This window comes from Australozyma saopauloensis, chromosome 1 (genome assembly GCF_035610405.1).
Source record: "Australozyma saopauloensis chromosome 1, complete sequence".
NCBI classification, from domain to species: Eukaryota; Fungi; Ascomycota; class Pichiomycetes; order Serinales; family Metschnikowiaceae; genus Australozyma; species Australozyma saopauloensis.
In genome coordinates, this window is record NC_086131.1 from 1,342,136 (window position 1) to 1,359,807 (window position 17,672).

The 17,672-nt window shown below is 43.6% G+C and overlaps 7 protein-coding genes across 7 annotated transcripts; 3 read left to right on the forward strand and 4 right to left on the reverse strand.

Annotated features, from left to right (window-relative positions):
- Window positions 1-208: 208 nt before the first annotated feature.
- PUMCH_000611 (uncharacterized protein) lies at window positions 209-3,760 on the reverse strand (the record flags this gene model as incomplete). The annotated part of the gene is made up of 1 exon (XM_063019690.1): window positions 209-3,760. The coding sequence occupies one exon, from the start codon at window positions 3,758-3,760 to the stop codon at window positions 209-211; it is 3,552 nt and encodes a 1,183-aa protein (XP_062875760.1).
- A 103-nt stretch (window positions 3,761-3,863) lies between these two features.
- Window positions 3,864-5,036, reverse strand: PUMCH_000612 (uncharacterized protein; the record flags this gene model as incomplete). The annotated part of the gene is made up of 1 exon (XM_063019691.1): window positions 3,864-5,036. One exon carries the CDS (start codon window positions 5,034-5,036, stop codon window positions 3,864-3,866), a length of 1,173 nt encoding a protein of 390 aa, XP_062875761.1.
- A 907-nt stretch (window positions 5,037-5,943) lies between these two features.
- Window positions 5,944-6,648, forward strand: PUMCH_000613 (uncharacterized protein; the record flags this gene model as incomplete). Its single annotated transcript, XM_063019692.1, has 1 exon — window positions 5,944-6,648. One exon carries the CDS (start codon window positions 5,944-5,946, stop codon window positions 6,646-6,648), a length of 705 nt encoding a protein of 234 aa, XP_062875762.1.
- A 272-nt stretch (window positions 6,649-6,920) lies between these two features.
- Window positions 6,921-7,589, reverse strand: PUMCH_000614 (uncharacterized protein; the record flags this gene model as incomplete). Its single annotated transcript, XM_063019693.1, has 1 exon — window positions 6,921-7,589. One exon carries the CDS (start codon window positions 7,587-7,589, stop codon window positions 6,921-6,923), a length of 669 nt encoding a protein of 222 aa, XP_062875763.1.
- A 1,220-nt stretch (window positions 7,590-8,809) lies between these two features.
- PUMCH_000615 (uncharacterized protein) lies at window positions 8,810-12,643 on the forward strand (the record flags this gene model as incomplete). Its single annotated transcript, XM_063019694.1, has 1 exon — window positions 8,810-12,643. One exon carries the CDS (start codon window positions 8,810-8,812, stop codon window positions 12,641-12,643), a length of 3,834 nt encoding a protein of 1,277 aa, XP_062875764.1.
- A 400-nt stretch (window positions 12,644-13,043) lies between these two features.
- On the forward strand, window positions 13,044-16,940 carry PUMCH_000616 (uncharacterized protein; the record flags this gene model as incomplete). Its single annotated transcript, XM_063019695.1, has 1 exon — window positions 13,044-16,940. The coding sequence occupies one exon, from the start codon at window positions 13,044-13,046 to the stop codon at window positions 16,938-16,940; it is 3,897 nt and encodes a 1,298-aa protein (XP_062875765.1).
- Window positions 16,941-17,073: 133 nt separating this feature from the next.
- On the reverse strand, window positions 17,074-17,436 carry PUMCH_000617 (uncharacterized protein; the record flags this gene model as incomplete). The annotated part of the gene is made up of 1 exon (XM_063019696.1): window positions 17,074-17,436. The coding sequence occupies one exon, from the start codon at window positions 17,434-17,436 to the stop codon at window positions 17,074-17,076; it is 363 nt and encodes a 120-aa protein (XP_062875766.1).
- Between the last annotated feature and the right edge of the window lie 236 nt (window positions 17,437-17,672).

Below are 17,672 nucleotides of genomic sequence, written 5' to 3' on the forward strand. Positions count from 1 at the left end.
TGAATAAAAACCGCGAAGAAATGAATCATTAATAGAGAATAAATACAAAATAGAAGAGCAAATACTGAATATAATTTTCTTTAGAATATTTGTTTCCGATCTAGCTAATGAACGTATTCTGGTTTCTACTTGTTACGATAATAAAGAAGCTCAGTAAACACAATTTAAAATGATCATTTCGTCTATAAGTGATTCTATGTACATCTCATTACTCATCAAACAACAACTTGATTTCCTCGATACGCTGTTTTCTTCTCTCCTCCTCTTCAACCTCAACAGCTTCTCCCATCATTCGTTTCCTCTCTTGAATCCGCAACATTTTATTTTCAATAGAGTTTGCTACGATGAATCGTACAACCTTAACATTCAGGTTCTGCCCGATACGATGGACACGATCAATAGCCTGATCCTCAACACTAGGCGACCACCAGGGATCCATCATGAAGGCGCGATTGGCGCATGTCAAGTTGAGACCAACACCACCGGCCTTCAAAGAAAGAAGAAGGATAACTAACTTATTTCCAACCTTTTCTCCCGTCGTAAACAGTTTAAGAACCTTCTCTCGTTCTACTAAGTTCAAGCGCCCATCAAATTTGTACACAATGAAGTCATCCAGACCACACAGGCGGAGCTCATTCTCGATAATGTCCAAGTATGTTGAGAATTGTGAGAACACCACCGCTTGCTGCCCGGGATTATTTTCCTTGAGTTCGCGTAGATGACGTAGAAGTGCTTGAATTTTTGCAGACGACTCGTCAGGATTATGGTGATAGATCTGGAATGGGTACAGATTTTGAGGATCATCAATATCCTCCTTTGTATGAAATCGTACCTCTTTTTTACTTGTGGCTACTCCCCTGACCTTGAACAAACGATACTGAGATATTGGATGGCGGCAGTCAGGACACAAGGGATCGGTATTATTGGTGTTCGTTTGGAACTGAATATGCTCCATCAAACAATGGTAGCAGTATTGGTGACCACACTCAGTGATTGTGAGGTCTCCAATGGCAATAGGCGCCTGTGTACATATAGAACATTCTGATCCTGGAATATCTACCTTATTGTATAGACCAAACATTACTTGCTTCATGTAGGTTTCCAGCAGGAATTTTTCCTTCTCAAAAGTCTTGTTGAACTCAGTGAGTTCTTCTCCCCAGGTCTCTTCCATCTCAGAGCTAGTCGAGACTAATTCTGAATGGCAACAAATTTGACGGAGTCGTAATATATGCGTGAGAATCTGAGTGTAATTTCTCAATAGTTCGCCACTATTTAGTCCCTCCTTAAAAGAATTGTACGCTCTTGATTTGTAAAGCTCATACAAGAATCTCTCGCGTTTAGAGAGCTCAACATCTTCAATGACGACCTCTTTCTCGGGTAAGGAAACGAGGGGTGTACCATCTGCTTGCTTCATACTCTTTGTACGGCGCAAAAATATAGGTTGCAAGATCGATTTGACCACATCAAGGGTTTGGTTGAATTTCTTTTGTTCAAATGGGAGAGTGACAAACGTCTTCCAATAGGAAAAATTGCTCCAAGGTTCTAACCGAAGGAACTTGACCAACGAGAATATATCATCTAAACGGTTTATCACGGGAGTTCCACTAAGCACCCATCTACGCCTCAGCTCTAGCTCGTGAATAGCCTTTGCCGTCTTTGTAGTTCTGTTCCTGATGGTGTGACCCTCATCTAACACAACACGGAAGAACTCAACAGAAAATAATCCAATGAGAGGCAAACGGCCATTCTCATCTCTGAGTTTATTTATTCTTGCCCATTCATTCTGAACTGTACCATACGTGGTGAGAACAACAATGGGGATATTGTTCTTTCTGTTACACAATAAGCTCACTAAATCAGCTTGCACCAGATCACCGTAGTAAACGTAACACGAGTGATTACTGTTGTTGTTACTCCGGTTAAATTCATTCTTCCATTGGGACAATAGAGACATAGGAACCACAATAAGAGTACTCTTGTCCGCAAACCTTCGGTATCCCTCCGTCAAACTTCCCAGCTCATATGGAACAGAGTGAATTAAAGCAAGAGTCAGAATTGTTTTACCCAAACCCATTTCGTCTGCTAAGATTCCACCTTTCAAGAAATTCTTGACAAGTGGTTTCTCGGTGGAAAACTCTCCATTGTACAAATTGGCGTAAAAATAGTCCGCAGTGTTCGCGGATGGTTCATTGTTGGGATCTGTCGGCCAGCAAAAGATACTCCACAAAGGATTCATCACGTCGTCATCCAGTCTTCGAATTGCAGCACGCTTTTGCGTGGGACAAATTTCATCAGCAGGTGTTGAGAGCTCTTCCAAGAGATCAGACTCTTTCTCGCGCGAGAGCATCCAAGACAAACCTTGCTTCTGGTATTGGCGAAGCTGCATAGTAAAATTTGAGGCAGGGGGCGACGTTGTATCAGGAAGGTTTTCATAAATGTCCGACAGTTGATTTGTGGTATAGAAATCCTTGATCTGCTCGAGGTCAAGCTCATCGGTAGCAGACTGTTGCTCTGGTGCTGGAGTGGTGGGCGGCGTATCGTCATCCAAAACATTGAGAGATGGCTCTACGGGTTTATTGCCAGGAACCAAGTGCAATTTTTCAAACAAACGCAGTATTGACTTCTGCTTGAGTCGTAACGCCGTTTCGCCTTCTGTCTCCGTTGAGAAGGAAGACAACCCTGACTTGGCAAGTTTCCGTTTCTTTAACGAATTCTCGTCTTGACTGGATGACTCTGTTAATTGTGTAGGGTCCGCAAAGGTATTATTATTGAGATAACAACGGATTTGAATGTAGAAGGTGTCACCAGTGGACAAGCGCTTGGTTGTTTCCATGACTACAGTGGCTTCAAAAATGGCGAGGTCAAGATCAATAAGAGGCGCAAGGATTCTAGTGATATCCTCGGGAATTCTTCCAATCTCTCTATTCTGAGCCTTAGTATAAAGGCGGATTATTGAAGAATCACCGAATTTGGAGGCCACAAAAGACAGTTTCTTGATCTTATTGGGTATCAATCGTTTTACCTCTAGTTCCTCTTTGTACTGTAGCTTTCCCATGAAAGGGCGAGTGGCCCATGCTACCACATCAAGAGTTCCAATGTATCGTTTCCAGAAACGACTCTGCTTTTCGGCCACCTCTATTTGAGACTGTTTGCGCATTCGGTTCATGATCAGATCGAACTCGGCAGATCTTCGAGCCTCTTCTCTCTCTTCTTCCGTTTGCTCTTCGCCTGATTTGCTCTCTCGTTCTAGTTTTGCTACGTCAATTCCATTGAAGTATTCGTTCGAAGCCAATTGGAGATAGTTTGGCTGATTGAAGTACTTTGTATGCAAATACTTCACCACCAGGTCAGGTACATCGCCTATAATGGTAGTGATCTGACTATGAAATAAGTCCTGGCCAATCTGAGATAAAGAAGCTTCAGGTTCATTTGGTAATTCAGCAGGAATATTCTGGGAGGCCTCTGCCTGGGATTCAGAGCTTCCATTTGACGCGGCCATGTTGACGCCATTTGTGCCTGGAACTCTGGAATTTTGACGATTGGGCTGAGGAGCGGGCGAAATTTCTTGCACCACACCTTCGTCTTCGTAATTTTGGTCGTCACTGTCATCATCAATGACAAATAATTGGTCAGACTCTCGGACATCCGAGGACGCGTCTTTCGAATCGCTCTTCGGTAGAGTCGGTATATCGTTTTCAAGTTCTTTGAGTTGTGGAGCAACAATAGGCTCAACTCGGAAAAATCGTCGCTTTTGAACCATGTTTTGTGGAGTGTCTAGACGTTTGGAGGCGTAATTCAAGAATTTCCATCTTGGGACTAATGAGAGCGACTCCACAATAAAAAAATCCGGGAATAATTCGCACTCAAACGAGAAGACACGAAGGATCAAGCATCGTGGAAAGTATTTCAGTGCTTACTTTATTTTTCTCGCACCAGTCCATGAGAGCACGAAGCAGAATTCGATACGTGAACTCTGGCGTAGTCAAAGACTTAGATCTCAGGGCTCGATTATCGAGTCTTTGTAGTCGCGAAAAGGGGAGATAGAAAAATTTGCCTTTGGATCTGCTGGCAACTTTCTCTGGTTCATCTGTGGGGTTCTGTTCACCAACGGCTTCTGCCGGCGGCGACCCAGAGGTGTCTGCTGTGTAAAGAACCCCCATATGTTCAAGTGCAAAAAAAAGATCTTCACGGCGGAAGCCGGTTAGAACAGCTAGGTCTCCAAGAGTGATTAGATCACAGTTCTCAAACGAATTGAAGAGCTCAAAGGCAATACGTTTACCCCAATACCGTAGATACAATTGTTTCCCGTAGGGCGAGAGTGGAAACTCTGGACCCAGGGGTTGTTGTCCTGCAGCTTCCGCGGCTGCGTACAGAAATTCTATTAGTAGAGAGCCAAGATGTAGACGCTGGTATGGAGGAAAAATGCAGATGCATGCTAGGTTGTTGTCGGGCTCCCATGCGGTGATTTCCTTGCTGAAAAATCCCATTGGGCGATAGACTGTTCGGTCATCTAGCTTGTTCTCGGCTGCGTGCATCTTGCTGGCGCCGTAAACAATGTAGAAGTCGTAGGACTCGACGTTGTAGTACACAGACTTATCGTCCAAGAAGAGTTTTCCGAAAAGGGATAAGTTTTGACAAAATAGTTCGTGGCGGAAACCTCGCACCTTCTTTATGAGTCGTTTACCCTTCACATCTGCGTATACTAATGTGCCTATTGGCGGGAATTCTTGATTTAGCGGACAGCTCGACATATGGAGCGACAACTTGCTTTTGTCCGAGGTATACTTGAAGCAGAAATCGCAAACGTAAAGAGTATCAAGCCAAAACCCAGATACAGACGGCAGGCCGTCTTTTTTGCGAGGAACTGAGGTGGTTTCTGTTCCGAGCTGACCGTTCCTTGCACTGGCGAAATACGCCCCGTTACCGTACCATGTGTCGATTGTAAATTGACCAAACTCGACATGTTTTATATTTCTTGAATGGAGCACTCCGTACTCGTTCTCGGCTGGAGTACATGGAGGCGTAGCTGAGCTCATGTTCTGTCAGAGAGAATATGTAGATTACGGGCGATGTGGCCCAGAATATAGAAGTTTATTCAATGTGGTCAAAGCACCAGTTTATAAATAATGTGAACCACTGGCTCGAACGGCCAAAATGCTCTCAGCCGAATGGCTTTCTGTATGTCTTCTGGAAGTAGTAAAGTGATGGAAACACAGTCCGGATCAGTGAAATTTGGAGAGTGACGCGTACGAATATATAGCAGAAATGCGTGTTTTATAGACGGCTCACGCAAACCACGAATATTCCTCGTGTGGTCGTGATTTAGATAGTAGAAGTATGATGTATAAATGCTAGCGAAGAACCATCAACCTAGAGAAGAAAATGGGATGCATGTGAGATTGGAGCTAGTGGAGAAGAGAAATTGGATTTGAAAATGCTTTTGAAAATAAACTGATACTCTTGAGTTGACCTCAAGTATACTAATGCCGTTTGTTCTCTTGTCTGATTTAGGAACAATGCAAGTACATGAGCCTGTGTCACTAGTAGAATGGTGAAGAAAATCTGAAGGAATTTCATTCATATTGAATACATCAACTCTTTCGTTTTTTAGAATCCAAGTGCATAGTTCGTTCTCTGTACATTGTTCATCAATCACTAGTACAACCTATCAGTTAAAGATAACAAGTCTGAACTACAACTTAATGAGAGAAAACCCGCCGCCATACGTAAAATCGGAATTCCTCTATAAAAGTTGAATATACCACCCCGAATTAATTACCGCTCCACAACTCAACCCATACTTATGTACCATATACTACACTCCCTATATAGTACTACTTTTCACTATATAATCTACTACAAACCCCATTCTTACCCTTACTGAGACACATCAGAACCCAGTAAATCATATCAAAACAACCCGACACAAACACACATCACAGCATGCCGCCTAAAGGATGGAAAAAAAGCCTCGAGCCTTCGCTGCTCCACGAAGAAGTCGAACTTGTCTCAATCGACGATATTCTCTTCCCCAGAGCCACAATTGCAAAGTCAATCAAGTCAATTTTAGATACAGAAGACGAGAAAATGACTCTCTCCAAGGATTCACTCATAGCCATCCAGCGTGCTGCCACGGTGTTTGTTTCACACTTGCAGTTTCATGCACGGCTGATAGCCAAACACAACAATAGAAAGAATGTCTACGCGTCCGATATACTAGCGGGAATGGAGTATGCTGGATTTGCTGGATTTGTTCCAAGGGTCAAGCAGCTTCTTGCCACCTACGAGGAAGACGTGTCTGCTACGCGAAGAAAGAAGGCCGTCGAGAAGGAGTCGGGGGTCAAGCTGGAGCCAGAGCCTGTGGCCAAAAAGGCCAAGGTTGATCCTGCCGAAGAGCCTCTGGAGGACATTTTGGATGAGATTGTGGACGAGTCAGATGACGACGATGAGGTTGTAGAGGTCGTTGAGGATGCCGAGGCTATGGTCGTAGATGAGAACGATGAAGAGGACGAGGGCGACGATGAGGATGAGGAAGATGCTACGAAGAAGAATCCGATTGCTCTTCTCAATAAGGAAGAGAAGGAGTTGGAGGGTGTCGAGCCAGAAGAGCCGCAACAGGAGGCTGATAGCGAAGATGAGTCGTCGTGAGAAAAGTTCAATTGATGAAGAAATACTTTCTCGAATTGTTACCGGAACAGTGTTGGCATAGATACCTTGTACACATATTAGTATATGCAATGTATATCCATGGTCATCAATTTAGACAGGAGTATAAATATAGGATACTGAATACAGCAGATTCAGGAAATGCTCAGTTTATTTACACGGAGTATATTTATGTCTCGGTCCGTACTCAGTAGAGCATTAGTATATGCGTATGCGATACATGCAATGTGTGCTAATGATCAAGCGTTCCCATATCAATGGATACATTCGCTGAAAAATGGGTATCCGCACTCAACTCCAATAAATAGGTACAAGAGAACCAACCCGATGCCCCCCAAAATGCCAAAGAACTTGATGTTTGACCACCACATCTGCCGCTTGATCGCCAGCGCATTCTTCTGAAACATCACTGAGGATGATTGTAACCGCTCGGTCTGATCCACTAGAGAGCTGATCTTGTCGCCTCTTCCCAAAATTTTGTTGATGTTTTCAAGCATCAACGAGCGCACCTCATCCACTTCTTCAGTTGCAGAAACTAAGCTGTTGGGAGTGATTATCTCTCCCGGCTCCTGATCAGAGTACCGATCTCCCAGGCCCGCGGCCCCAAAACTATACATCCTTCTATTCGTGTCGTATTGCAATTCCTCGAATTTGATGATCTGGGTCATGTAAAGCTTGAACTCGCCTAACTTCCCCAGATTTGACTCCTCGTGCAGCGTCTGGGGTGAGCCCGGAGCTGCATCACCAGCATCAAGAGCACTAGCCGTGGCTGTTCTACCGAGATCTTCTCTGAACTCAAAATACTTGTCCATAATCTTCTTGAGAGTGGAGAGTATAAGTGTCCGATTGACATTCTGGTGGGCAAGTGTCACCACCGTGACCAAATCTGTGCCTCCATCGGCACCATGCAAAGTCTTTTTCATAAAATATAGCAAAAGCGTAGCTTTAATGACCTTTGGATCTGAAAAGATGGGAAGCAGTCCTATGAGGGTTTTGCTGGAATTGATAATCCCTAGCTCCTGAGAAACTAGTTCCAGGCAATTGAGGTTTGGAATCTGATGCGCCAACTTAGCATTTTCTGTGATGTAGAGTGTTGTTGAGTTTAGGGTGAGTGTAGTATAGATGACTAATGTTAGTATGATGTGGCGACAGATAGAGTATCATATAGTAAACAGAGCTGCTAGAGCAAATTTGAGTTTCGTTAAAAAGTAATTGTTTCAACTATCTCTTTCACATACGTTGTTTGTTAATGTCTGGGGTTGCCATTGTGCACTGGAATATGAAGGAATGAACTTTTGAAGAATTGGAAACTGAACAGGATTAAGGATCTATGATATATACGATGTTGAATCTCAATGACGAGTGGGCGCTTGTGTTTTATGTGGCAGAGAACAAAGAATAAATGAAGTGTGACGCTAAAGTTTCAGTAGCTACTGAGGAGCCTGCACCAAGATAAGGTGAGGCGAGATTAGACATGGCGGAAATGATAGAGGTATCAGAGAAAATGGCGAATATTAGGAATGATATACGTTAACTTGCTGGGTTTTTGTGTAATTGATTGTTTTTCTTTTGAGATTGTTTGGTACATTTGAGGTCCTACAAAGACCTGTTTCAAGTAGTGGAATGTGTGATGGAAGAACAATCATTCATATGAGGCAGATAACATATACGACAACTATTTGCGGCATTCTTTTTTCCCTAGCGATTAAGGTGGAGCTAACAAGTCATTTTTGGGGTGTTTAAATTGATACAATTGCTCATTGATCCCACTAACACCCATAGAATAACATCTAATTAATTGAATTCTAAATTAGGATTAGGATATTTGGTGCTATGGCTCGTTCCTTCCCACGAAATAGATACTAAGGCTTTACTGATCTCTGGCCCACACAACCCACAATACAACCCACCACACAAATCACGGAAAACCACAATGACTATATGAATTCGAATCAAACGAAAAAATCGCATCATAAATCGAACAGAATTTGACTTCGAATCATCGACAAAAAATCGCCCTCGTAATCTACCACCCTCATTGTCTTTCCCATGATCCATGCCTTCTCTATGCACATCTCATCGAGCTCATCGCTAACCTCATCTCTCTCCACATAATTTCCCATCTCAACACAATTGACCGAAGATGGGTAAGTACAGAGAGCGTTTTAACGCCAAGGCCCGTAGTGGTATGCTTGCAAAACAAGCGGCGCTCAAAAAAGCCAGACACAAACAGTTCAATCGTGAGGTTGAAACTGAAGAAGCTGCCAATCCAGCCCCAGACACACAGAAACAAGACTCGAATGCAGACATTTTGGCTCCAGTGACGGAAGCAGAACGCGAAGAGCGGAAACGTGCATTGGAAGATTCGCTTTACAATGAAAACTCCAAAGAATCCAAGATGTCTCGAGCGAAGAAGAAGAGACTAGACAAGTATATCGAGCATCAACTCAAAAGAGAAGAAAAGAAGTCTTTGATGGAGAAACTCTCCAAAACACGTGTCGACACCAATCTTCTAGCGCCCTCTAAGCTTTTGGGTAAGGGAAAGCAGACCCGCAAAGAGGAAATGGTCGAAGCCCTTGAGCTCGAGCGGCAGGGCCGCGGCGACGAGCGCACCCAGGATATCTTGTACGAGGAGAGAGAAGTTAAAGATTGGGATGAGAGCGAGAGCGATTTCGATGGCGGCGACGGTACAACTGAAACTGTGGATGCACCTAAATCAACATTCGTTGACTTCAGACCGCAAAAATTCGGCGGTATGGGTTCAGGATTTGGGTTTGCAAACGTTCAGAAAGTGGAGAAATCCAAGCCAAAGAAAAAATACACTTGGCGCTTACGAGTAGAGCAAGAGGAGAAGAAGCGCAACAAAATCGAGGACGAGAACGATTTCGTACTGAGTGAATCTGATGAAGAGGATGAAGAGGAGATGAAATCTGATGCAAGCGAATCTGATGATGATCATTCTGATAGTATGATTGATTCTAAGGCAAATTCTAATCATGAGGGTATTGATGCTACTGATGACTCCGAAGCGGAAGGCGAAGACGAAGAAGAAGAAGAAGAAGAAGAAGAAGAAGAGGTAGAAGGCGACGAAGATAGCGAAGAAGAGAGCGAAGAGGAAAGTGAGGAGGAAAGCGAAGACGATGTCGATGACGATCTTCCTAGACTTCTCCAAAACAAACCAAAGCATTCATCTGCAGCTGAGCTGTTCAAGGAATGGGCAGAACAACAAGTTGCCAAGCTTGAGGGCCGCACAGAAATGGTTCTTCCAGAGCTCGGCGAAGATATCAAGAGCAAGTATGCTAGTGGTGTTCACGAAGATAAAGTGGTCTCCGAAGATGAGGACGCTGTTCCTATCAACCCCAATCTCGAGAGAAAAGCTTTTTTCGTCGAAGTCACAAGACCTGAACAGATCCAAGAACAACGTATGCAACTCCCCGTATTTGGCGAAGAACACCGCATCATGGAAGCCATTCACCATCACGACTGTGTTGTCCTTTGTGGTGAAACAGGTTCTGGTAAAACTACACAAGTTCCACAATTCCTCTATGAAGCAGGATTTGGAAACACGAATTCTGATTTATACCCTGGCATGATTGGTGTCACCCAGCCTAGAAGAGTTGCCGCCGTCTCTATGGCAAACAGAGTTGGTCTGGAGCTTGGTGATCATGGTAACAGAGTCGGATACCAGATCCGATTCGATACTACAATTAAAAACGAGGGCCAGCCAAACGGAACTGCTCTCAAGTTCATGACAGATGGTGTTCTTCTTCGAGAGATGATGAAGGATTTCCTTCTTACTAAATACTCTGCACTTATCATTGATGAGGCCCACGAGAGAAATGTCAATACTGATATTCTCATCGGTATGTTGAGCCGTATCGTGCGTCTTCGTCGCCAAAAGGGCAAGCCCCTTAAACTTATCATTATGTCTGCCACATTACGTGTCTCTGACTTCTCAGAAAACAAACAGCTCTTCCCTGTTCCACCCCCCGTGCTCAAGGTTGAGGCCAGACAGTTCCCTGTCTCTGTTCATTTCAACAAAAAGACGAAGTTCGAGTATTTGGATGAGGCTTTCAACAAAGCATGCAAGATTCACAAAAGACTTCCACCTGGAGGTATCTTGATTTTTTTGACGGGACAGAATGAAATCACTCAGGTAGTGAAAAGACTCAGAGATGAGTTCCCATTCAAAAGTCGCAATGTCAATGAGCACTACGATAAGGATGATGTAGAGTATCGTCGGTCAAACAACGTTGCCTTGGAAGCAGAGGATGTCGATCTCGACATTGCGCTCCGCGAGAAAAAAGAGCAAATAGAGGAGCTGGACAGCGATGACGACGAAGACAGCGATGAAGAAGAAGGTTTCGAAGAAACGCTAGAGCCTGAGCAATCCGCTGACGACCCACTCTATGTGTTGCCGCTCTATTCGATGCTTCCTACGAAGCAGCAGATGAAGGTTTTCGAGAACGCGCCCGCAGGAAGCAGAATGTGCATTGTTGCCACCAATGTTGCTGAAACTTCGTTGACCATCCCTGGAATCCGGTATGTGATTGATTGTGGTCGTTCGAAAGAACGTAAATTTGACGAGGAGACTGGAGTTCAGTCTTTCGAGGTTGACTGGATCTCTAAAGCTTCAGCTGATCAGAGATCTGGTAGAGCTGGTCGTACTGGTCCTGGCCACTGCTACAGATTGTTTTCGTCGGCCATTTATGAGGAGTACTTTCCCCAATTCAGTGTTCCAGAAATTCTTCGTATGCCAGTGGAGAGTACTGTTCTCACGATGAAAAGCATGGGCATTGACCAGATTGTGAACTTCCCATTCCCAACTCCACCAGATAGATATTCGTTGGCTCGCTCTGAGAAATTGCTCATCACCTTGGGTGCTCTTGACAAAGAAAACAAGCAAGTGACTGATCTAGGACGTACAATGGCCCACTTCCCATTGAGTCCTAGATATGCCAAAATTCTCATTGTTGGTAATCAACTCGAATGTTTGCCGTATGTTATTGCCATTGTCTCTGCTTTGTCTGTAGGTGACCCATTTTTGGACGAAAATGAGGCCGGCATTTCAGAGCCTAAGAAGTCGGAATCGGATTCTGACAGCGAGGGGTCTGCTGACGAAGAGGATGACTATTACCAAGGAGACTTGGAGAAAAAACGAAAGATGCGCGCCCAGTTTCATAAGTCCAGGGCTATCTTTTCTAGGCTTGACCCTAGTTCTGATAGTTTCCGTCTTCTTTCAGTTGTATGTGCACTTGACCATGTGCCTTCTGGAAAACAGCATAAGTTCATGAAAGACAACTTCCTTCGTGTTAAAATGCTAGAGGAAATTCAGAAGTTGAGGGTGCAAATCAGACATATCGTTGTTGCAAATGTGAGCAACGACACCCTTTCAAGTGCCTTCAAGCAAGAAGGAAAATTAGGATTACCCTCGAAAGCTCAGCTCTCTGCTATGAAACAGATTGTTGCTTCTGGATTCGTCGACCAGGTTGCTATACGAAGTGACGTTATAGACTCGGACATCAAACTCTCCAAGAGAGCCAGCATCGCAACGGTCCCATACTCAACTATTCGCCCCACATCATCGTATTTGGAAGACAGTGACCCGCATGTATATATTCACCCCGGGTCATTGATCTGTGCTTCTGGTGCTACACCACCACAGTACTTGGTGTATCAAGCTTTGAATAAGAGCTCTAACCAACAGCCAAACCAGCCTGTTCGATTGAAATTGAAGCCATTGGTAGATCTCTCGGGTCGTCAATTGGCAAATATAGCCAAAAGCTCGCTTTTGCTCACCTACTCCAAACCTTTGGGTCATCCATACGCGCCGAAGAACCTTTCGCCCACAAAAAGAGAATGTTACGTCATTCCAAGATATGGAGCTGCTCTTGGCGATGGAGGTCTAGGCTGGGATTTGCCAGTACAAAAAGTGGTTCAGGTGAAAAAGCATGGGCTGTGGGTTATTGAAGAGTAGTGATAGGTACTGTGAACTGGGTCTTAAATAGGAATATAGGAACTTTGAGTATTTTTAATACATTTTTGCATATATATATCGCCGTTTCGACTAACTAAGATATGTTTTGTTCTTAGTTTGCATGACTACTTTGATATACTTGCGCTTGAAGTCAATACAACACTTCAAGAAGCCTCGCAAACTCAAAAAGCAAACACAAGAAAAAATATGGAACAGCCACTCTAGTATCGCATATTCATAAATATGAGATTCTCCACTTCCTACGCTCAACAAAAAATATGTATGCCACTCCACATCTCACTGTTTATGTTTTCTCAGAATCCAGATCCGACTCAAACATCCACACTCATTTCGGCCGATTCTCCATAATTCTACCCCATCCAACTCTCAAATCTCACCAATGGAGCATCGAAGTCGCATTGGTGAAAAGAGCGGATCCGCTACCGAGCGGCATGAATCCGAAAACTCAAATTCTGTGTCTCCCGATACCTCATCTCTAATTCCAGAACACATTGTAGATCACGCTTCACAGAGACTAGCGGTGGTGTCAATCTTTTTTGCAATTCAAGCTTGGAAGATCTACGATATTCTACTAATCAAGGCTGATGCGTATGCGGTCAGTAGCAGTCTAGCGGGAAGCGCACTCAAAAGCAGTCTTCTGCAGTTAAACAACTTCACATTTATTCTCAAGTACGCCTTTGTCGAAGGAGTGTTTCTATGGCTTCTTCCGGTGTTGAATGTCCCGCTTTTGAGCTTTCTGCCAGCATTCACTTTGCTACTTACGGTAGTGCTCAATGCAGCTAATGTGCTCCTCACTAGTCAGAGTGCGGTTCCTCTTCTTTCGGGAGTCTTTGTTCCTATTTGGAATATGGTGTTCCGTCAACGCGAACTTACAATATCCGGTGACACTGTTTTGCCTGCAAGTGTGATCGAACCAAACGCTCACTTCAAGGGAAGATATACCATCCAATACCTTCCAGAGTCCTCTGTAGCACTTAATCCTTTTGGACTCGCTGGTATGTGTCTTGAAGACAATAGCTCTTCTCTCGCTTCGGCCATTAAACTCCCTATTGAATTCAATACAACAAACGATGTTGGACACATGCAACTTGAATGGATCTCTCCTTCCAATACAAGAACACTCCTTAATTACACTAGAAGTGACGTTAAACGTCTATCCAAAGGTGACTTCTCTCGCTATTCCAAATACCCTAGCTATGTTCATGATGATGATCGGGTGTTCTACGCCGAGGTCGAGATTAAGAACCCTGGAAAATATAAAATCCACAGAGTTATGGATGTTGATGGCTTAACCATCCGTTCTTATAGAAGTGAATTTACCATCGGTGCCTGCCCGGTCGGAAAATTTGCATACCCTGGCCCAGAGCAGTCCTACATGAAGCATGTCTGTTTGGCCAAAGACATTTCACTGCTCAACTGGACGCTTCCGCTTGTACATGCTACTGGTGTAATGCCTCTTAGCGTCGAAATATCTGCATTCTTGAATGAAAAATGTATCTCAACATTCAACACCACTCTCCAGGAACCGGCCCCTACGAAGTTCGGCTTGGAATGGCTTAAAGAACACTCCATTTTCCGAAACACGTTGGAACAAGAAGCTTTGCGCTCTCAATTCAATTTGCGCCCTGGTTCCCTCCGTTTTCATGTTAACTCGATCGTTGATGGTGCTGGCATTTCCAAGTACTACAACCCTGCATCAAAAGACAAAGACGTGAATTTTGATTTACAGCTCAAAAATTCTCCTAGCATCCGCCTTGTTGATCCTAATCCTGCGGTTCCTCTCACACATAAACGCTCAAAGAGATTACAGTTAGTGTCTGATCTGCAAGTAACTTATCCTTTGAATGTTATTGTTCAACATTCGACCACCAATGCATCACTGCCACAGAATTTGAGCTTCACTTTCCGCAATGCAGAAGAATTTAAATCTGGAATTCAGGTCTCCGATGCCGGGTCTTATCAGTTAGTCAGCGGCGACGAATATTTCTGCCCATGCCAGATTGACGCTAAGTCAACTCCAGTCCAATTAACCAAACCACTACCTCCAACCGTAGTCATCAATGAAAACCCGATTAAAGATAAATGTGTTGGTACAATTGGTTATGAGTTCGATCTCTCGTTCACAGGCAACCAGCCCTTCGAGGTTTACTATGAGGTTTACAAAAATGTTTCCAATGTAATAAAGCCAGTATTGAGTGAGCGTGGCTTAAAGCAACACAAGCGTAAAAGCCAAACTCCGAATCTCAACTTTCAATATTTGCCTAATCAAGAAGGCAATTACATGCTCGTCTTCAAGGGAATTAAAGATACTTACTACTCAGACGAATTAATTCCAGTCCCAGAAGGAACTGAGCAGTACTCCATGTATATCTCCAAGCGTTCCAGTTTTTCTTTCTTCAGAAACACCCACGCACTCCAAAAGACAATAAGATTGTGCAAAGCCAGTTCTGCCAAAATTCCATTCTACTTGAATGGAAACTTTCCTTTCTCGTTCCGCTATGAAGTCACGGACGCAAACACAGGCAAGGTTGTTGAATCACAACTTGTGGAAAACTACACTGAAGATACATACACTGTGCAGATCCCAGAGTTCAAACAAGGAGGTGATTACAAGCTTCAAGTCAAAGATGTCACAGACAGTCTTGGATGCCCTGCTTCTTGTCCGGCCCTGGAGCAGATCAAGATTGTTGCCAGGGATGATGTACCTGAATTGAGCTTTTCAGACTCGCAAGAGCACGTTATTGTGGAGGGCGATTCTGTCCGCATCCCATTGACCCTCAAGTCTTCGCAGGGGTTCACTTCTAATGACAAAATTACATATAAGGTCACAGATTTACATGACGAACATGCAATCAAAACATTTACGGTTCCTGCTTCTTCGGAATTGAACCTCAAGGCTGAGGGTTTATACACTTTGGAGTCCTTCAGCAACAGCGGTTGTTTTGGAAAAATTGGTGAGAAATCAAAACAGATCAAGGTCCGTTTTCATGCAAAGCCTAGTCTTGTGTTGGCTCCTAGATCTGATCAAATTTTGTCACAACAAGATCTCTCCTTTGAGTTGCAATCCCGTTGCCAGAGCACTCCTTCACTGTTGAAAGTCAAACTCGTTGGCCAGAAACCGTTCAGTTTACAATATGTTATCAATTTTCCAAATGGAAGAGTCAAGAACCCCTTGGTTTCGATTGATAATGATGAACTAGAGATCCCGCTTCCATCATCCCAGAGTGGAGACTACTCCATTAAATTCACAAATGTGTATGACTCTTTGTATAGCCGTGAGAAGCTTGACAGATTATCCCATCATGTGCAACCTCAGCAAGTGTACTACAAAATCCGGGCTTTGCCTGAAATTTCTGTGGACAAAAAGTACCTACAGATTTGTGAAACCCAAGTGGATGATGAGTCACTCTTGAAAATACCAGTCACGATTAGTGGGGTTGCACCATTTAGAATCGAAGCTCACATTGTTCATGAATCATCTGATAAATCAGAACAGCTCATTTTCGAGAGTGTCCATGGCAACCAGCTTAGTCTCACCAATAGCAAGGCCTCGAAAGCATTTAAAGAGCTTCTCTCTGTTGGCGAGCAATTAATTCAACTAGACAAAATTGTTGATGCTAATGGTTGTGAGCGCTCGGAATTGGGAGACGACAGCTCGGTCAAGCTTTCAGTTACACCTATTCCACTGATTCGTAGACTTGGCAAAGGCTCTATTTGTGTTGGCGAGCACATTGCATATGACATGACCGGTATTGCACCTTTTAAAGTATTCTACAACTTCAACGGCAAGCACCGCAGAGCTGAATCAGGTGCTAAGTTTGTGCGGTTGGCACTGAAGCCCGGTAGGTTGTCAATCTCTGCGCTTCAAGATTCTTCAGCTGGTCTGTGCTTGGTCAACTTCACGAGCAGTCCTCTTGAGCAATCTGATTTAGAAATAGAGGTTCACGAGATTCCATCGGTCGAGATCAGTCATGGAGACGATATCATCAAGAACTTGCATGAAGGAGACCAGACCGGCATCACCTTCAAATTTACTGGAACTCCACCATTCCTGGTCACCTATGTGCGTACAATTGGCGACAAGTCAACTAAGAGGCACAAGACTCAGAAGAGAGAGAAATCAAACCGCAAGGTTGTGGAGACGAAGACCCTCGAAAACATATGGGACTATGAGCATACTGAGACTGTGAGTTTGGAGGGAACATACGACGCGATAATGATAAGCGACGCCAACTGTAAGGCAGAGCGTTCCATCGCCGAGATTTTGCATGAGTGATTATAAAAATCCAACGAATATTACATCCTAGAAGTTATATGACATTGTAAAGTACTATTATATCTATGTTTACGTATATCTACTGCCAAACTATAATTACAACGGGAACGTGGGTCAAATTTCACTCAAGCTATCAATTTTTATCAACTTCATATTTGGATCCGTAGATTTCGTGGATTTTGTCTGCCAAACTAGTATCACTTTCGGTGATATGGTTTCCTACATCATGTGTCGTTAGCAAAATGTGGACCTTGTTGTACGTGGTGGTTATAGTTGGATGGTGTCTCATTTCGTGGGCTAGGCCAGCCACTTCATTCAAGAATTGCCATGTTTTTGTGAAGTTTCTTAGTTTATAGTCGACTTGTAGATCAGAAGACGAGTCTGTGCTATTTACCGACCAGAACGTCTTGGTAGCTTTACTGTTAATTGTAGCTAGCCTCAGTTTTAATGCCTCCAGAGACAACCGGGCTACATTTGCAGTGGAGAATGCTTTCATGATATCTTCAGTAGTACAGAAATATGAGACCTGAAGATGGGAGAAAAGATGGAGAAAAGAAGAAAATTCGGGCAAAACAGAAGTTCAATTATATCGATTTACTTCATTTTACAGTTGAGAATTGGTGGATTCTCTATCTATAGTATAGGTATTCAGGTTACAGCTGGTTCATGGCTGGAACGTATGTTGTATCTAAAATGGAGAAACAAATTGGAGTATACAATTCTGCCTTAAAA